We start from the raw sequence: 19,726 nt of genomic DNA on the forward strand, positions 1-19,726 counted from the left end.
CCAAGGGCCAAAGATAAGTAATAATAAGTAATAATAATAATAAAATAATATAATATAATAATAATATCTGTAAAAACCAGCAAAAATAATCTGAGTAAACTTGCAAAGAAAGTTTCTTTCCCTTGGCAACTTTCCTTTCTTTGTAAGGAAATGATCTTCTTTAATGGGTCATTTGTTTCATAAACTGTGTGCGATAGCGTTTTCCCCTTTTCCTTTGAAATCTCTGGATATAGTCATGGTGAGAGACAGTTAGCTGAAAGAAACATGCAGCAACTCCCTTGTTAGATCACTCTGGGCCTGATCTTTGCACACGGACTTTGATTGGGGTTATAATGGGATATGTTACTTGGAAATAAAATTCAGTAATACTGACCTTTCAGGACAAACTCGGAGCATATTTGTATCACTGAATTAATTCCTACCACCTCTGAACAGTTGTTTGATGTCTTTGCAGAGATTTTTTCCTGTGAAATAACAGTCAGCTAGTCTTACTGCCTGCAAATCTGCCCCCTTGAAGGGAGAGCTGCAGTTATTAACAGATGACTGCCTGAAAATATAGTGAAAAAAAAATACAGTGTGACAGCCTAATTCTTGTGCATGTAAGAGTAATTTAGGTTGCAGACTCTACTTCACTAACCTAAGCTCCATAGTTCTCTGAGATACATAAATATTGACATACTCATTTTCTAGTTGGGAAATAGAGGAAGAGAGAGGTTACATTATTTGCCCCATGTAAAACAACGATGGATGAGAATGGAAAGCACAGACTTTCCTGTTCAATCTATAACCCTTACTGCTTTTCTGAACATCCTCTCCCAAAGGATGAGTCCTGTTAATGTGCCTTATAGTACTGGATATGAAATTGTTGCAAAATTCACTGAACCTGGTGGACTGATATTGCAATCCCAGAGAGGTAGAGAGGCTAAGTACTCTTCCGTTCAGTGAGAGATAGAATGGTAGATGATACTGTCCAAAATCACAGGAGTAATATGAAGAATAAAAAAGTCCATACATAATGGCTTATCGGAAAAACTAAACAAAACAAACCCACAAAATGCCAGGGGACAAAATGCCACTGGAGGAGGACCTACATATTGGGGTTTTCTTCATTAAGAAATGGTATCATGAATTCAGCTTTAACACAGTTTCAAGATAAAAAATATTTTGCCCAGGAGATACAACTCATTTTCATATTACGGTGACTTTGAGTAAAATACCTTTGTATAAATAAAGTTTAGTTGTATATAGAGCATGATGAATGAAGTGGTTTGTTTTCAGTTCAGTATCTGGAGGTGATCTGGGGATTTGCTGCACAAGAGTGAGAGCAAGAGATTCACTATATTAAGGAAACACATTAAATTCTCCAGGTACATTTCTTTTACAAGTGTCATGACAACTAAACAGACCTACTAAACAGTGAGCCTTTATTCACTGCTGTTACCACACCAAACACTGGCTATTCACAGTCCGTGCTCTGCAGTACCCTTTATTTTATAATAAACTGATTGTCTTTCCTCATCCTCTGTAACTATATTTGGGAACATTAAATGAGTAGGAATGCGTAACATTGCCATAAAGTAAAGCTTTTAGATTTCATGTACCATCTTCTCTAAGCCATGGCAAAAATACAATTTAATATACATATTGAATACTACTCTGAAGCATGTTAATGCAAAAGTTTAGTTAGTTCAATGTTGGTTGAAACCACATGACCGGATAGTAATGCGCTATGGCCAGAAATATCCCCATAAATATAAATAGTAGAATTAGCAACCTGAGCTCGAGCATTTAAAAATGTTGTAGTTGTAAAGGTTGGGGGAAGAATTTGGGTTTTATGTTGTCCTCAAGGCCATATTCTGAGGGGCAACAGAATGCCATGATGATGTCTTAGCCAACACTGTCTGAACTACTCATCTTGCAGAATTAAAACAGTCAGTGACCTCACCTCAAAATACTTTCATTCATTGGAAAATGTAAATGGAAATATCCAGAATCAAGAAAGAGAAATAAACCATATAAATTACATCATCCTTGCTTTGCCCAATATTTACCTATATAATATTTACCTAACATTTTTTAATTATTACTAGGGTGCAAAAAAAGTCTAATCCACTTCTTGGAAATGGATTAGTAACCTCAGTAACCTCAGCTGCCCCAGTGCATTCCAGGCAAGATGCGCTGTTTCAGAAACAACAAGGGATTGGGTTGCACTGGAACAATGTGCGACAAGATCTGCGCTTTGAACTGCATCCAAGAGTGAATAGGTCATCAAGGTAGCTGCTGAGGAGTTGGTGAAAATGTTCCTACCAGTTCAACTAGCTGAGGGGAGGCCAGATTCAGCTCAAGTTGAAGTTAGCTATAATACACAGGGATTTTGGTACACATTACCCAATTTCTACCATTTTCACCAAATTAAGAGTTGGAAAGGTATTACATTATCTAGTAAACTACCTTGAGGATGAAAAATGCTTCATAAATGACAGCGAGAATTATATGATTAATTACTAAATAAAATTTAATATTTTATTTGTGTTTCCGAACCCTGTTTTCAAAGAGCATGGATAACCACACTTGTTGTTCTTCTCCAGGGCTCACATATAACCATGTCTTACATCTCTGCACACCAGAATTTTATGAGGGTGCTGTAAGAACCTTTGTTCCAGATTCTGCTGCTACTAATCCCACTGTAAAGCTGAAAACCTGCCTAGAGCTTCTTTACAGCTACACTGAAATGACTGATGGTAAAATTTGCTCCCTAAGCATTTGTGATGTCTAGTTTGCAACATTGGGTGATATCTGTATCTTCTGTATCTTTGCTGATATGGAACATGACTAGAATATTTTCTCTCATATGTGTGTCAAATGAAATCCAAAGGATATTTCACTCTGTCTTATTCCAAATTTCATTCAGCACTGACCTCTTTATTTTACTCTTGCAGTGCTTTGGCAAAAAGTGTCAATCAGTCTCTATTTCTTGAATTCTGCTTGAGCCTGATAGGTCTCTCCATGCATCCTGGGACAAACGGTAAACTTCATGTTGTTGTCTCCTCTGCTGTTTCTCTATTCACAGTGAGATTAAATGCACTGTTAGCATTTAAGTAACATGAACTGCAGTTCAGATGAAACATTTGTGACTGGTTTAACTGAATTGATATTGTTCACTTTGATAATGACCAGTCTTCACAGTGGTGAATGCCACCAGTGGGCTCCTTCCCTTGCAAGCCCATCCATCACACCCAAACTCTAACCATAACTCAGTAATAGACAACTGCTGTGACATAGAGGATTGAGAGTGCCTCCCACCCAACCATGTAAGAATATGGGGAAGGTAGCCATAGGGGAGAAAAAGGGAAGAGTTTTTAGTTATTGGATTAATTACTTAAAGGAATCTTCCCTACGTTTACCACATGAAAAAACTGAAGCAGACTACATATGATTGTTTATCTTTTTTTCCTAGATCTGCTAATGTATCTTCCTATGTATGGTAAAGTTATTCTGTACTGGAAATGATACAAAACTCATACACCATGTGTTCTTGGAAAGATGAGCTTGGGGAAAATACATATTGAAGCTGCTATGGTGAGAAGTGAAGAGAGCTCTCATTGGCCTGGTATGCACTCAGAGATAGGATCCAGGAAGATCCAGATCTTCAGAGGGCTGCTGGTCCCACAGACTGTGCCACAAGCATCTCCCAGAGAGAACAAGGACACATAGCTACAATCTCATTAGACTGAGGAATGCTTGAAGCTCTTATGTCACAGTGGAGCAACCAAATGCGTCATGCAGTGAGGGTGAGTGAACTTAAGGTGATGGAGTAATCTTCTACTGTTTGTTAAAAAATCAATGATAGGAACATTTTATCAGAACAGATAATTAAAATGTTGTTGCCATATATATATATATATGTATTGAAAATGGTTGTCTTATTTTTCCTCTTTCAAAATTTTTACTTGATTTTTATATTACACACAAATATTCGAGGAAATTAACATCTCCAGATACACGGTCTTCCATGTCACATGTTTAATCATGTCTAATAAATGTTGTTTGAAGTCTGATGAGTGTATTTAAATGCGGAATTTTACAATTTTCTCCTCTCATATCTGAATTTTCAATTGAGATTAAATTATATTTTTAGCATTTCTCTGTTTATCTGGCACACAGAACATAACCTGTAAATGTAAAATGACTAATCTAACTCATAAAAAAGATTAAAGAACAGACACATAGGTAAACATCATACAGCTTCTTGGAAAATGCATTTCTGAAGTGAGAAAAATTCTAGTGGAGCCCATGTATAGTGATCGTGAACCCTGATCTTGGAAACCTTTTCTTAGTTTCTTTATATGTACACTATAAATTCTATTTCTTTAAAATGTTTTAAAAGAACAGTTTTGTGGTTTATTTATTTCAGTCATCTCCATGTTTTAAATTTCTGTCTCCATCCTGCAGTTAAAATCTAATGTTCTAATAACCCAGGAATAGATTTGAAGATGCTTTGAATGTTTTTAATTTGAGAGGAAACACAGACTATAACATGTGAAGTGTTTTTCAACCTAGTCCTTTGATAGTCTGATGTGCCATAAATCTTACATTATGTTAGCTACAAAAATGCAGTTTGACAGCCACGTTTGATTTTGGTTCCCTGAATGATTCTGAAGGAATAACAAAAATCCATTTAGACAGGAGCAAGAGCATCCATTCTCACTTTTAAGAATGCAAATTGTGTTTGCTAATGAATAACTTCAGGAAAATCAGCAGACAGTGGGACCCATTCAATCCTCTGACAGAATTTTAGATCTCACTAGCAAAATCCTTTCCCACTCCAGTAGTCATATGTAAAATCCCAGGCTAAAGAGTTCATTGTTTTCTGATGCAAAAGGTAGTTCAATTCTGACTGATTTTTCTTCTGTTCAGTTTCAGCTGTTCTCAAAAACATTGACGAGGTCAGTGGTGTGCTTTAACTAGGTATAGCTCAGTCACGCAATTGTATGTATATTCCACCAAGACAACTCACCATCTGCATGCAAAATTTGTTCTCTTAAGACACTTCAGAAGCAGTCAGCCCAGGTGGTGAAACATTCTCTGAAGTCACTTAAAATGCAGTGACTCCATTAAATGAAATGAAAAGCAAGCATCAGCAGTCTTGTCATCTGTAAGAATACAGGTACCTGACATTCAGAAGCATGTTCTGTAACAATCAACATCAATGCTCAGCCTTAGTCTGGCTCCAGCTGAAGTCAAAGCAAGTTGAATGGAAGCAAGATCAGCTAGGGAGTTTTATTTTTTGTAAAATATAAACATATTAACAGGAGAAAATACTGTTTTCTTATGTTACAACCTTAATAACCAACATGAGTTTTTTCTCACAGTTCTGCAGGTAACGCAGGGTTTAATTACACGTACATCATGATTAAAAAGAGCAGATATTCAACTGTACACATACACTGTGTATTGTATGCTTTACTAGAAATTCAGTATTTTTATATGTCCCCAATTGTATGCCTAGTAATTTTACTATCTTATTTCATTTAAAAAACTAGCACAAAATATTTAAGTAGTTTTATTATGACTGTATCATTTTGACAAGATAGAGAGGGACTATACATTTACGAACAGATACACACATTCAAAGCCTCTGACAAAACAGCCCTTTCCATACTTCTTCCTCTTCATATAGTATGTGGTGACTTTACTCCTAAAGCATCATGATAAGTTATGGAGCTAGTGTTAAGTCTTCTTTAACAAAAGCCACTGAAGCTAGAAAATTGTGTCCAGGAAATTCACTGGAACCTGTAATATGGCTACCCTGATATTGCTCTTGCTGTTAGAATGATAACTGAGAGAGGACTAGGGAACAATTTTAATTACATAAACACAATCTGTCTTGGGACATTTGCAAACATGAACATGATTGCAAATACAAAGCTGATGTTTAAGCTCAGACTCTTTAAGGAATGTATATCTGTTAAAGAGGTTTTGGGGAGTGGGAACAGCAGGGTTGCAAATATTCATTAATTATCCGCTGCAGCAGGCAAGATGTTTTGGTGAACTGCAAGGTGTCTTCACAATGGTTTTGCTCCTGCCACCTTCGAACCCCTGGGAGAAGGGTTAGGATTATCTAGAGAATGGAGCACCAACTTCAGCTGACTACAAGCTGAGAATTAGGAAGCTGCATGCTAGTCTAGCTTCTCCTACAGACCTATTGTGCTAGGACAGAAAAGTCACTTACTCTTTCATATTCATACATACAGTAAAGTTGCAATCTGCAACAGCCTTCATCAGAAGCATTAGGCTGTTAAATTGACTGCTGTGAATGGCACACGCAAGTTAATTTATTTTACATTGTACAATAGTCCCAGTCTTGATAATCAAATGAAGCAGAATTTATTAAAGAACTATAGCAACACTGAGATCATGAATAAAGGGAGTTATTTGCAGTTTCATATTAAATCATTCAGGCAAAGCCAGCAAGCAAACCTCCAAGGGGTAGTAAAGAATCATTAGTATGTAAAATGATGTGGGTTTAGCCCACATGGTCCCGCCAGGTGGGCACATACTGGCTGATAGGTGTTATTTGACTCGGTATGCAAAAGGAGCGTGTTATTGAAATAAATCTTATAGAAAGGTTCAAGCAATCTCTTTGAAGTAATGCGTGTTAACTGAAAAGAAATTAAAAGGGTGTCTGTTGAGGCTTGCCAAAGGCTATTTACATAGTAAGTGCCATTGTAAATTGAGAATAAACACCTCAGTATCAGAACTGATGCAACAGCAAAAAGCCCTGGTCTTTTCATTGAACAAAGGAAATACAACTCCTAAAGCACTAAGAATTACCCTTGTATTAACAACACAGAAAATCAGTGACCTTCTCATATGGACACTACAGAAGTTTTCCTCTAAAAAACATTATTTTACCATAATGAGCACTTATCTTACTTCCTTATCTCTTTGCTTTATATGGGCCCAAGTGGAGAGAAGAAAGACGCAAAAGATTGCTCTCCTTGTCAGAACTCACACAAGGGCCAGGAATAAATGTGGCCTTTAAGATTATTCCTACTTGAGATTGTAGAGACCACTGACAAAATAGCAAAGAGAGCAATACCTGTATCATCAGCGGACCGACAGCTAACTCTGTGTTTGGTAAATGACAATTCTCCTGTGAGAATTTGAGCTTTTCTAAATTCTAGTCATTGATTAAAGTACTACAGTCATTATCAGATGGGTTAGCAGGCAGAATGCAAAAAAGGCTGTAAAAAGTGCACTGTGAGTGCAACTCATCAGGTACATACTGCTCTGTGTAGCACACACATAGTAAATACTGCGTCCTTGTTAAGTATGAATGAATATGTATGAAAATACTTAGGCTTCTCAAATTTACAATGCAACTCACACTACAAACCTAAAAATGGAAATTGGGTTGTAACTAGAGACATTGGATCACAAACAAACAGCTGCAAAAACAATTTGACAAAGGCAAAATATTAAGCTGATTGGAATTTCACAAGATTGACGTTGCTTAAAGTGCTTGGGTTGATTACATTTTAAAAAACTAAAGTACATAAAAATTTAAACAAAACAGATAATATTAACCACAGAAGTTACTGTACAAATACAATAACAGACCAAAAAAAAAGAAAAATAAATTAAAACAAACACTGGTAAAAGGTACTAGCAAAGAATAGGTACACAGCCAAAACTTGTTAAAATTTCTAATATTCATTCAGCTGTAAGATACTGCTAAGACCTGTCAGCCACATGCAGCAAAAAAGAGACAAAACAAGATGGGATCTGCTGCTGAGAGGCATCAAACTTTTCAAACCTGTCAGCTGCAAGTCATCAGCTCAGATGCCAAGTACATGATGCTGTAATAGATGAGTGAATGAAATGTAATGTCTGAAGATAAAAGACAACTTGTGGTAGCAGTTTAGAACCCATCATGTTATGTGAATTTCAGTTTCATTTTGTTAGGTCTTTAATAGCTTTATTAAATCTGATATGAAGGAAACTCCTACTGCTTTATTTTCTCTTCTCCAACTGCTAGAGGGACAAGACTTTCAATACATAATCTAGTACTCTGAGATAAGTAAATTATTAAAATAAATTAAGAGGAGTAATTTTGGGACTTAATTTCAAAAAGGTGTTCTGTTTCATTGGTATATCTTTTCCATCACTCCCTTCTTCTGCCTCCTTCTGCTATGTCCCCAAAGCAGAAATTACATAAAATCCTGGCAGCCTGTTCTGGGAAACATAAAAGTTGAGTTCTGAGCTCATCTTCTAAGATAACTGATCAGCACCGCAGTGGTTCACTGGGTTCAGTGGAAAAACTGCACAAGACAAAAATGTTCTTTTTTCTAAGTAAGAACATACTAATAAGATTTATAAATGGACAATGCATCTTAGCAACAGCACGTGAAACAAGTGGAAAACTTCAATTGTTGTTAGGCCTAAAATACTTAGAATCTGACACCATAAAATATAGTAATTTTAGGGAAGCACAGAATACTATTAGACATCTGTGCTAGCATTTTGTTTCCTGGCTGCTAGCTGCGAGCTGAAAAGCTTTTATTGTCTTAGGTATTTTTCCATTCCTTCATAAGGGACTGGAAATCTATGCATAATCATAAGAGAAAAAGGATTATAATTTATTTAATCAACTAAAGTACTTTAAATCATATGATTATTCCTGTGGGGATCCCAATCCTGCAAAACTTGTGTGAATGTACTTAATTTGACAGAGAAGTGTTCCTCTGCCTAGACTGGCACTATTCATACAGCTGTGATGGACAGCTTTTGCTGGACTGAAGTCAAAACATTCAGCACACTGTAGATTGGAACCAATTTAGAGAATTGTGACTGCAATTTTTTAAAAATCCAAATAAAATGCTCCTTTGTTTAGCTAGTGTTAGCATAAAGCATGTATTCCATAATTTTTCAGAGCTAATGTCAGACTGATGTGATAGCATTGCTGCGATCTTCTCAAGAGCTAGCAGGAATTTAAAATGCTTACTCTAGTAATTTTACTCTCAATAATGTACTGCAATGATCTGTATGTTTTACAGTCTAAAGCTGTCTTGCAGCTGAAGAAACTCAAAGATTATTATTCTGTACTTTAGCATTTAAATATTAATTCATACTATTAACATTTAAAAATCGATTTTCACTTAAGTCAATTGAAATACGGAAAATGTTTCCTAAAATTGAACCGCTTTAAAAATTATTTTTAAGAAAAATTACTTTTCATATAAACATGAGCCCTGAAGATTCAAATGATACCCTAAGAATATCTGTTTTGTTGCTTGTTTTAAAACTAAAGAATGCCTTAAGAAAGTTTAGCAGTAAACTGCGAAGTACAGATCTTTGGACCAGCACTGGTTAGTGCTGATCTAGAAAGTGACTTCATTTACAGTGAGGAAACCTTATCCATTTTAAAAGGCAAGTGATAATTATATTTTTATATGGAAATTCTAAGTGCTTATAAATAAATCCATGAAAGAGGGACTTGCAGGTTTAGCTTTTCAGTGGAAAAGCTCCTGGGCATCAGTTGAAGTCTCCTGTAAGAGGTCTGTCTTCTGTGTTAGAGACAGAACATTTCATTCTAACATCAAGGAAAGAACAAGAGCTGCATCCAAACTATGCTTGTCTTGAGCCTGCATGCAAGCCTTCATTCATGTGAGTGATCTCTGTAGACCACTACTATTATTCACCAAAGTACTCCAAGGTTACGTTCTATGTCTGTTTTCTTACATCAATATAAAAACATGATAAATCACAAATAATGTTAGCTGAAAAGTCCACTTCTGTTTCTCACTGCGTAAAGTGCTACATTGCCTTAGTTTACAAAATGTCCATTGGTAAATCCAACTGAACTTCCAATGATGTTACTGTAGAAACTATTACTTCATTTTCACCATTATTTAACAAAAGATATTTCACATTCACAGTAGAGTACAATGAAAAAAGTTATTCTCTTTCCTGCAGAACACTAAAATATGAGATGTAGCTGCACTTCAAAAGCCATTTCTTGAAATGGAGTGTCAGCCATAAAGTGGCAGGCAGGCTTCTTAAAGAAAAGGACCAAAAGCAAAATTGTCTAATAAATACATAATGACTGAATGAAATATAACAGGTAGAAATAAGTTTTGTGAGATGAGAATATTTTCCTATAAATATTAGAACCAACTGTCATTCCCCATGAAGACAAGAAGAGTGTTTTTGCTGTTGACATCATTGGAATAGGACTTTGGCTACTGAAGTTCAAGAATTGTATAATGGAATGAAAGTGCCAGAGTGAGCAAGGTAGTTACCCAGTGTTACCACTGACTAAAGCCATTATTGATCCCTTCTCATACCCTACTGATACTTTCTTCTACATTCCTTCTTTGCCGAATTCCAGTATACGAGTTCCGAAATTTTATTAGCCAGTGCATGACTAGTGCCAGCCAAATTCACCCAGTAAAATCACAAACCAAGCCTTTTGTACTAAGCCTTCTGATGTTTTTGAAATCAACATGCCAGAGCCCTATCTGTTTCTGTGGTGATAAAATGTTGTCAAACATGACCAAAATGTTAGAGATGATATATACATGATAGTATGTAAACTAGTAGTTGTTATGTAATATGTTTCTAAGAAATGGACTCTGTCTTGAGATATGAAAATGGGACCTACAGATGTTCAGAAAATTGCGGGATAAAGCTGTGTCTTATGTACAAACAAGTGCTTATTTAAATGGACTGTGTGATTTCAATCCTGATGGATATTTTACAGCGTGAGCAGTGTTGCAATCTTTGCAAACTCAATTAAGTAAACAACCTATGGTATAATTTTAACAAAAAAGGTAAGCTCAATCTCTATAAATGTAATTTGTCTCTGTATCATGTATGTCATCTCACTCCCTTTATTCCAATACTCTGTAAGTTCTGAATGTCACCTCATCTGTACTATCTCACAATAAACAAAGTGACTGAACATAGAGAATTACTTAGTTCCAGTGTAATTTAAATCCCTCTATGTGAATTTTAGGCCTGAGGTTACACACTGAAAGTTTAAACAACCGAAAGTTTAAATGATTTTGGAAGAATAGCTTTTCTGCAGCAGAGTAACATGTAAAAAAATCCCCTTACAATTACAACTCCAATCATCGTGAAATAGATATTTTTCCTTACACTTAAAATGGATAAGTATATGTCAGGAAGTATTTCAAGGAATGTTTTGTAAATCAACACACCCCAAAACCATTTAGAAAGTTTTAAATAATTTTGCTCTAAATGTAATGAACACTTCCATATAAAATACTACTCTAGCTGGATTGGGTTTAACAGTTGACATCCAAATCTTATTATCTGTAAATGTTAGTCCATATAAATTCCACTAAAATCTGACTGCAATTAGCTCTTCAATCAGACTTAAAAACTACAAACAGCCCCCCCCCCTTTAAACAAAGTTCTGCATGTCAAAAATGGACGGTTATAGTCAATATCACATAGACCATTTAGTAGGAGACAGAGTGTATCATTGTTCAACCATTCCAGATGTGGTCTGTGTAAAAGTCAGTTCAGGGGAGCCATCATCTTCTTTTGTGTGCAGCATCATTGTGCGCAATTATCACAGTTTGCCAAGTCACTCTCTTGACTGATAGAATAAAATATAGCCAGACTCCGAATTTTTTGATATATCAGATGTCAGACCATAGAATTCTTCAATAGCTTGAGCATCTATTTTCTGCAAAATAAATAACTTTTTTAATATGCTATTAGATAAAAGAAATACCAAACACAGATAAAATGACTGTATGAACAGAAAACACAAATTCAGTTACTTGTTTTGGGGTAGCAATTAGCAAATTCTGTTTGCAATTTAAGTAGTGAAAGGTTAATGTTCAGAGTCTGAGCCCTGCCGATATCACTCATGGAAGTCCATGGGCTTGTTTGTCTCACTGCACCTAACTGAATTAGGCTTTTTCCAATAGCAGAGAGACTCCTAGGAATGCCATAGTGAACACTGTTAAAACACGTAAATGTGACCATGTGATCCCATCTTTCTGAAACATAAAGAAAACCTCCTCAAGATATGCCCCATCCAATATTCCAGTGCTTACTTTCCTTACCTCCTGGGAAATCAGACTAAAGACCCTGTTTTTGCCAAGGTGCCACAACGACATGAAGGGTTTGAAGAAGACTGAAATGCAGAATGCTTAGACTAAATCTATAAAGCTGTGGGACAGATACTGCTCTAATTTACATTCAGGCAATCCTAGATCAACTACAGAGCTCAGACTTTCTTATAAACTCCCAATTGTTCAAAATTTAAAATTCTACAGCAATGCTAGCTTTACTTAGTCCAATTTTGCTAAGTGATAGGTTTTTTTAATGAATTAAATTGATTTTATTAGAGGTAGAAAACATTCCAAATTAAACCCTTGAAGTCTGATATTAGAAACATTTGATGTTGCTCTGAAACAAAATGACTCCCTCCGACATTGACAGAGCACAAACTACAGGATTAATAATTTTGTTTACAATCTTGTTTCCTAACAGAGTTGAGCAAAATATCACATTATACAATCAAATTGTGGGTTTGCAGACTAGTAATCTCTACCCAGATCTGGATCAGAATTTTAACCCCAAATAGAGAAGAAAACATAAGTACAAAAGTTGTGCTCATGACCTTCAGCATACTGACCTCTACAATGTCATCATCAAACAAGAGCCAAAATCCATGACTTTTCACAATAGTAATATAATGTCCCCGATTCGGTCCACTAGAAAGCAAAACAAGAACCCAAACCACAAAATATTAGAAAATACTATTGAGTCCATTTGGATAAGTCACATTTCTTTATGCAAGGAGAATTATAACTGTTATGAAAAACATAGTAAACCCACCCCTTGTGGTACAGTAGACACCTCATCTCTACAACTTTTTATTGACTTGTTGCAATTTCATCAGCTGAAAGCTAAGGGTGTTGTTTTCATCTGTGCCGGGACCATTTGCAAAATAATCTATAGAACACTTAACAAGTTGCTCATGGCAGGCATCAACTATTGCAAATATTTTAAAAACATTATGAACCAAATATAAGTAGGAAAATTGTTTGGTGTCAACTGTGAATGTTGAGTTATATGTAATCTTTGAGAAGAGAAAGAAGGTCATATTCCTAGAGCCCCAAGGATTCTTCTGTTTGTTTCATATTTGACAATACCCCATATGTGAGAGGCTTTATTAAAGCTATCATTTTCATTGCCTTGACAGGAGATCAAGGTAATCTGTTGTGGGGTCTACGTGCTAGCAGATTCTGGCCCTCACAGAGTCCTGGCTCACAAGTTATCTAAGTGCACTCATGAGGAAGGAGGTAGTTTCGTTAATTTAAGCCAAACTTGTGACTTGTGGAGACCTGAGACATTATTTCTTAAACAAGTACAGATTTCCTATGAGGGAGGGTGGCTGAAAGTTTCAGCCTGAGACACATGCAAGTCAGCGCAGCCACTAGGTTTAAAGTCTCCCTTCCCCTCCCTCCACATTTTGTCAGGCTTGTCTCTGCCCTTGGCAAATGTCTGGCAATAGTTTGTGATAAACATGAAAGTCTATTACCTTCCGCAGTGAACAACAACAGCTACCAAGTCGTACATCCGATCTAAGTTGACAGCATCACCAGATGTGTTGAAGAGACGTAACTCCAGAGGAAATACTACGCGATAAGACAGCTTAGTATACCTATGCAATTGCTCCATATACTTGAATCTCTTGAGGTGTAAGGCAAGAATCATTGGCAGTTTTTTTACTCTCATCCTGTGAAAACATTGAAGTGCATATGATAAACACCTGACCAGTTCAAAGCCATTCTCTCTTTCCTTAATAAGTTCTTAATAAGCAAATGCGTTATAAAACCACTCTGTAAGTAACAATAGTCAACTAGCAGTAGCTTCTAGACTAAGACACATGCCTTTAAGTCTATCTGCAGGTTCTCTGGCCCACACAGAGAATACAGTTGGGATGTAAGGCTTCTAGGTATCTAAATAAAATAAATATCGAGGAGAAGGTTTGTCAGAACCCAGGAGGGGCATGGTGAAACAGCCAGCTTTTTGCTTACCTCTTCTGTGCCTCTTGTTTACTGCAGCAAGTTTCACAGTAGTATTTCTGTTCACTACATAATGTCTCTGTGTTACTGAAGTCTCTGTAAATAAATACAGTTATCAGTTCTTAAAGGACCTGAATACATTTGCCCCACTTGGGCTGATGAACTGCAACCCTAAAAAGACACACAGGATGAAATCCTCTCTCCACTGAGTTCAGTTTTCTAAAACATCTAATGCAACTGTACTGGGGTTTCCAAAGGGATTTAAGGTATCTGGCTGCTATGATGGGGCTATTTTAGGAGCAGAGACCTTCCATATGATACAAGTGGAGGGTCAGGTATCTCAAAATGGGACTTATATCTGGTCTCTTACACATAAAGGGACTACCTAGACTTGGGTGCAGTAACTCAACTCATCCAGGTCCTTTTTAAATTATTTGCAGAATGGAGAAGCTTCAAGTGCACTTCCATCATCCCCAAATAGCTCACATTTCATGGTGTTCTTCCATAAGATAGGTTTGAATCCTCATACACAGAAGATATAAATTTAACTCAGTTTCCTGCATCCTCTAGCCTCTTGAACAGTCAGCCAGAAATTTTTATATTATACCTTATCATTTTCTAAAAAGGAAAGTAACAGCTAGTATAGAAAATTTTATAAATCCTGATCAAGTAAATACACTTGGAGACATTTTTGGATTGAGCTTTTGAAGGGACAGAGGCAGAGGAAGGTTGGTTTGATAGTATCTCTCAGTTCACGGAAAAGATTTATTGGAAGTCACAGTGCTGTTTTTCTTTGGAGCAGAATTTTAGGTAGCTAAAAACACTTAACTGAAAAAAAAAGTAATTTTTTTTGTCACCTCTGGTATTATGTTGCAGCTAAGGTGTTACATTGCAGGTGTTTTGAGAACTGTAAATGCAGACATAAACACCTATCTTCCATTCTAAGCACATGGGTTTTCTTGTGACTTTGAGCCTTAAATAGATATATCAGTAGAAGTACAGAACTGTCCTATTGATTGCAACTACATTGTACCTAACAGGTTTCTGAACTCCAGGCAATTTCAAACCCATTCAGACCCCAATAAACTCCATTCTACCATTGCAGTTCACATGCATGGAGGCTGAAGCTACACTGTCCACAAGTTCAGTCTGCTTTTACAGTGGGCAGAACCAGAATCATCCTACAAAGGCAAAGGGAGGATTCTGGATGATTATTTCTTCCTGGCATCATCACTACAGGGGTAGGTGGAAGAGCTGAAGACTATATAGTTTGCCAGGGATAGATATTAGAAGTTATTTATGTAACTTCAAAAAGGTGGGGACTTTCCCTTTTCAAGTTTTAAGTTATTTAAGGTTGACAGAGCATGACAAAGAGGCACTTAATATGACTGCATAATATTTTTAATAACTGAGAATACTTCTAGAAGTTTTTTTTCTTTATACGGTCTTAGCACTTTGGTCAGAAAGTGCTGAAGTTTAGGACAAAATACATCTCTTGAAAGACAAGTTAAGCTAAAAAAGATAAGCTTTGATCATAAGTTTACTTTTTTATCTAAAAGAAAAATAAAACATTATCACTGGAAAATATTTGCTTCAGTGGTAAACCCTGATCTCGAATATGTGATTTCGCATTTGAGTTTAAAGACAAAATTAACTGAATTCAGTCAATTCCTCTGAAAAACATGGTAACTTTTCAGGGAATCATAAGGAAAGAGCTGAAACTTTAGAAAATTAGAGGTGGGTTATTTGTGTAGGGAACATAAAGCTGCAAGATTCAGTAGAATGTGCTTGTGAAAGTTTCAGGTCTGCTGTTAGAGTAAGAGTCTGATGTTTATTTCCAAAGCCTAAAGTTGCAATTTAAAAAAAAACCCAAGCCACCAAATTTGTGGAATTTATTAGTTTTCTTCCCACCTCAAAGTGAAACAATGGAAATAATGTTCTTCTAACATAAAGAAACATGAGAGGATGGTAGAAATTTGATAGTATTTTGATAGATATAAGCCTCCCATGAAAATTAATTAACTCAAAGTGTTTCTGAATTCCTTCTAAAATGTACTATTTGTTCTGATGCTATTGTCTATTATTTTTAGAAGTAGTAGCAGTATTTATTAGCAGTATTACAATATCTATTATTAGTATCATTAGAAAAAAAATGTTTCATTGAATGAGTGGTTAGGCACGGAAGTAAGTTGCTTAGGGAGGTGGTGGAGTCACCACCTCTGGAAATGTTCAAGATGTGTCTGGATGTGGCACTTGGGGATATGGTTTGGAGCAATTATACTAGATCAACAGTTGGACTAGATGACCTTGAAGGTCTTTTCTAACCTTGATGATTCTATGAGCTTACATTTTAAATGGTAAATTGACTGCTATGGCAATTATGTCTGTGAAAGCTGGAAAAATATACAAATATTTGATAAGCCAAGGGACATTCCCCTATATGTACCACATTCATTTTGTTCTTTTGTTTCCTTGTCTTCTAATTTCACCTATGACCTTATTCCACCAAAGCAGGTGAGGCACAGTCATGGAATTTAAAGGCACTAATAACTCACTTATACAGCACGTATTAATTTATTTTTTTATACTAGGAACAGAACTGGTGGCATATTTATAAGCAGTAACTCTTTCCTTGGAGGAAGGGAGGTATGCAGGTGAGAATTAGATGCTTTTGTTGCCCTCTGCAACTGCAACTTTGGTAGGTCTTTCATCAGTGGTGAATTTTCAGCATGTCACTTCTAACAGATGTTGAACAGTTAAAAACAACAGGTCATTGACTGGAGTTCATGCAAAGTGCATGTGCAAGAGCCACAGGTTTGCCAAACTCTTCTCCAGATCTGCACAGTTTCAAGGTATGTCTGACTTTCTCCTATTCCGTTAACAGTCCAATCTGCATTCTGTTTATATATTATTTTAACAAGAGAAGGAAATTTTTAAATGCACCTGCTCAAGATATACTAACTTATTCATTGACCATGGGGTTAGGTTTAGGATTGACCTCATGCTTTCACAGTACATGGAAGCCTCGTTGTAGCCTTCCTCTACGGCCTCTATGCTACAGCGTGAAACATACTTTCTAATGTTTATATGCATAAATAATATGAATTTTCTGTTTAAAGAGATGAGAGAATTCTTGGTGTGATATAAATGCACAGTTAAAAGTCAGGATCAAATTGACTGGTAAACTTTGCAACTCCTAGTGAAAATAAAAATAATGGATGTGTGCTATATCTGTAATGGACTTCTGTTGCTTTAGGTTCAGCTGTCTACGCTATGGATTTAGACTACACCAGAGGCTTGTATTCTTCAGACATCTTGAGCACACAAGGGCCTTTCACATTTTGAAAAACTACAGAGATAAAAGAACATTCTGTAGTGGCAAAGAAATTCCTTCTACTTAACTGTTACCTTGTACAGTTTTTCTATATTTTATCTTTTCAATGCAGTAGTACTTAAAGCTGTTAAGACACAGCAAAGCAGTTGTTAAAACAAAACAGGAAGCAGCAGAGTTTCCAAAAAGTGTAATAACTTGGATGTTCCTATTGAAAGGAATGACAAAAGCACTTATATTTTGTTTAATGATGCATAGCACCAGACAACAATGAGAGGAAATCCATATTCTAACTGAATATATGTTTTCTAAGCAGAGGTAGAAATGCTGCTAGTGTAAAACACAATCAGAATACATCATAGGTGATGACTCTCCTCCCGTTCAATCTGTAAATAGCAGCTTGTATCTCCCACCAGAAGAAAAGAAAAACCAAGATTTTGCTTTGCTTTATTTCCAAAGGGAACAATGGGTAAACTTCAAAATGCGTCATGCTGTTGGAGCAAAGGCAGATACTATACTGGGATGCATAAATAAACTTTTAGGGCATCCATTCTTCTCAGGATTGTGCAGATTTATGCTGGAATACTATGCCTAGTTTTAGGCAGCCGCACTTCAAGAAAGATGGAGCTCAAGAGAGAGGTTCGGCTGAAGAGAATGCCAAAGAGTAATGAACATGAGCAGAGATCTAGAGAAGATAGCCTGAGAAGGAAAAGTTAAACGACCTTAGATAGTTTAAATTTAAAAGAAAGTAATTGCATTCTTCCTGCATGTAAAAGGCTACTGCTAAGAGGAAGGGGGGCAAGTCCTGGTTTATTTCCAGATTACAGAGAACAAGTGAAAATAGGATTGAACTAAAACAAGGAAGATTCATTTTACACAGCAGAAAAAACTTTTTAGTAGTAAGGTCAGGAAGGACTCGAGTAGGCAATCACGTTACTACTGCTAAAAAGATCTCCTAGAACAGGTTGGCTAAGCATCCTGTCTGATGTGGAGATAGGGGCTAACCTCTTGGGGTCACTTTCAACTCCACCCTTCACCTCTGGGTTGCAGTAGTGCAGATGCAGTTCTTCCTCATCTTAAGCTACAGCCACTGTCTGTTCAGTAGTAGAAATGCTATTGGTACTTTACTGAAGTATTCTGCCTTTACATAAAATGGTCTTTCCAAACAAAACATTTCCAAGAAGCTTAACAACTAAGAAATAAAATAAAAAAACTGGAGAAAGCTGAAGGATAGATGATAACTTATGTACAGCAGTAGTTTCTAACAAGTTCAACAGACTCAACTGTAAGAAAAAGTCAGAGCTCAGTCTCCAGTAACTGTATAACATAGAACCAAATAAAAACTCAGGATAGAAAGGACTTCAGAAGATGCACACTTCAGCCTCCTTGCATCAGTGTAATTTCAAATTGACTTGGAACACCATAGGGAAAGGTAAGTAATGCTGACAAGTTCAAAGCAGGGACTACAATGAGGAACCGAAGTGTTCAACCAAAAGCCTGTAGTACAATACTAATTCTACTGTTGGTGACTATGAACAGACAAAGAGACTACAGGAGGAAAAGAGAAAATAATGCACTGCTTTCCAAAGCCACTCTTCAGTTTTCTCACTTTTTCAATGCGGCTAGTTAGTGCAGTTTGGATTACTTGAGGGTTGTTGTCTTGAGAGCTACAGAGACCAAATGAGACAGAACAGAAACTGAGAATGTAAAAACTGACTGGACTTAGCATTTTAAAATGTAACAGAAGTTACTTACTACAGTTGCAATATCCACAGAGAAATCACTGCTCTCTAACTCAGGAAATGGTTAGTACCTCACATGATTTCTCTTTCTATAACTCTCAGCTTGGGATGAGATGCCCAGCAATCCTTCCTAGGCATTCCAGAATAACTGATAAATGCAATTTCAACCTTGGTTGCTACTTTGGAGTTCGAAAGAGGTTGATCAATTGATAATCATTACCTTAGAGCAGCAACATATTGTCTTAAATATAGGTGATGGTTTATTCTATCAATGCCAAAATCCTGAATATTTTAAATCCCTCAGAATAATCATCCATGCATGTCTGAAAATTATTTTGATCTCTAAAGTACTTTTTAGTAGACTGTACTAGGAGCAGAACTGAAATTTTAGAATAAAATATTTCTTCACATAATTTTAGGATGAGACACAGAATAATAAATTTATAATAGAAAACTAGAGTTTTGAAATATTTTGCCCTCTATGTACTCTAACACTCATTCTGCAAAGCACTTTTAATATACACATAAATTCTAATCAACAAAGCACTTGAGTAGAACCGTAAAGATAAGCACACTTA

The 19,726-nt window shown here is 36.2% G+C and overlaps 1 protein-coding gene and 1 long non-coding RNA gene across 4 annotated transcripts in view; both read right to left on the reverse strand.

The window, feature by feature from the left end:
- Nucleotides 1-389: 389 nt before the first annotated feature.
- On the reverse strand, nucleotides 390-3,611 carry LOC113995651. 2 transcript variants are annotated; one of them, XR_005565004.1, is made up of 3 exons: nucleotides 3,525-3,611; nucleotides 2,919-3,060; nucleotides 390-464 (listed from the first exon to the last, which is right to left on the reverse strand). It is a non-coding gene; the product is annotated as an uncharacterized LOC113995651 (long non-coding RNA). The 2 variants fall into 2 exon arrangements; XR_005565003.1 differs by lacking the exon at nucleotides 390-464 and having other exon boundaries at nucleotides 2,902-3,060.
- Nucleotides 3,612-5,266: 1,655 nt separating this feature from the next.
- The window catches only part of USP46 (ubiquitin specific peptidase 46), a 36,409-nt gene continuing 21,949 nt past the window's right edge, over nucleotides 5,267-19,726 (reverse strand). For both annotated transcript variants that reach the window (XM_027735940.2, XM_027735941.2), the window contains 4 exons: nucleotides 14,088-14,171; nucleotides 13,589-13,786; nucleotides 12,680-12,758; nucleotides 5,267-11,719 (listed from right to left, as the gene is read on the reverse strand). In XM_027735940.2, the coding sequence (XP_027591741.1) occupies nucleotides 11,618-11,719; nucleotides 12,680-12,758; nucleotides 13,589-13,786; nucleotides 14,088-14,171 (463 nt within the window). In that variant the 3' untranslated portion in view covers nucleotides 5,267-11,617. The remainder of the gene's footprint in view (nucleotides 11,720-12,679; nucleotides 12,759-13,588; nucleotides 13,787-14,087; nucleotides 14,172-19,726) is intronic.

This window comes from Pipra filicauda, unplaced genomic scaffold (genome assembly GCF_003945595.2).
Source record: "Pipra filicauda isolate LSUMZ 115617 unplaced genomic scaffold, ASM394559v2 scaffold116_size3395265_pilon, whole genome shotgun sequence".
In the NCBI taxonomy this organism is placed as follows: Eukaryota; Metazoa; Chordata; class Aves; order Passeriformes; family Pipridae; genus Pipra; species Pipra filicauda.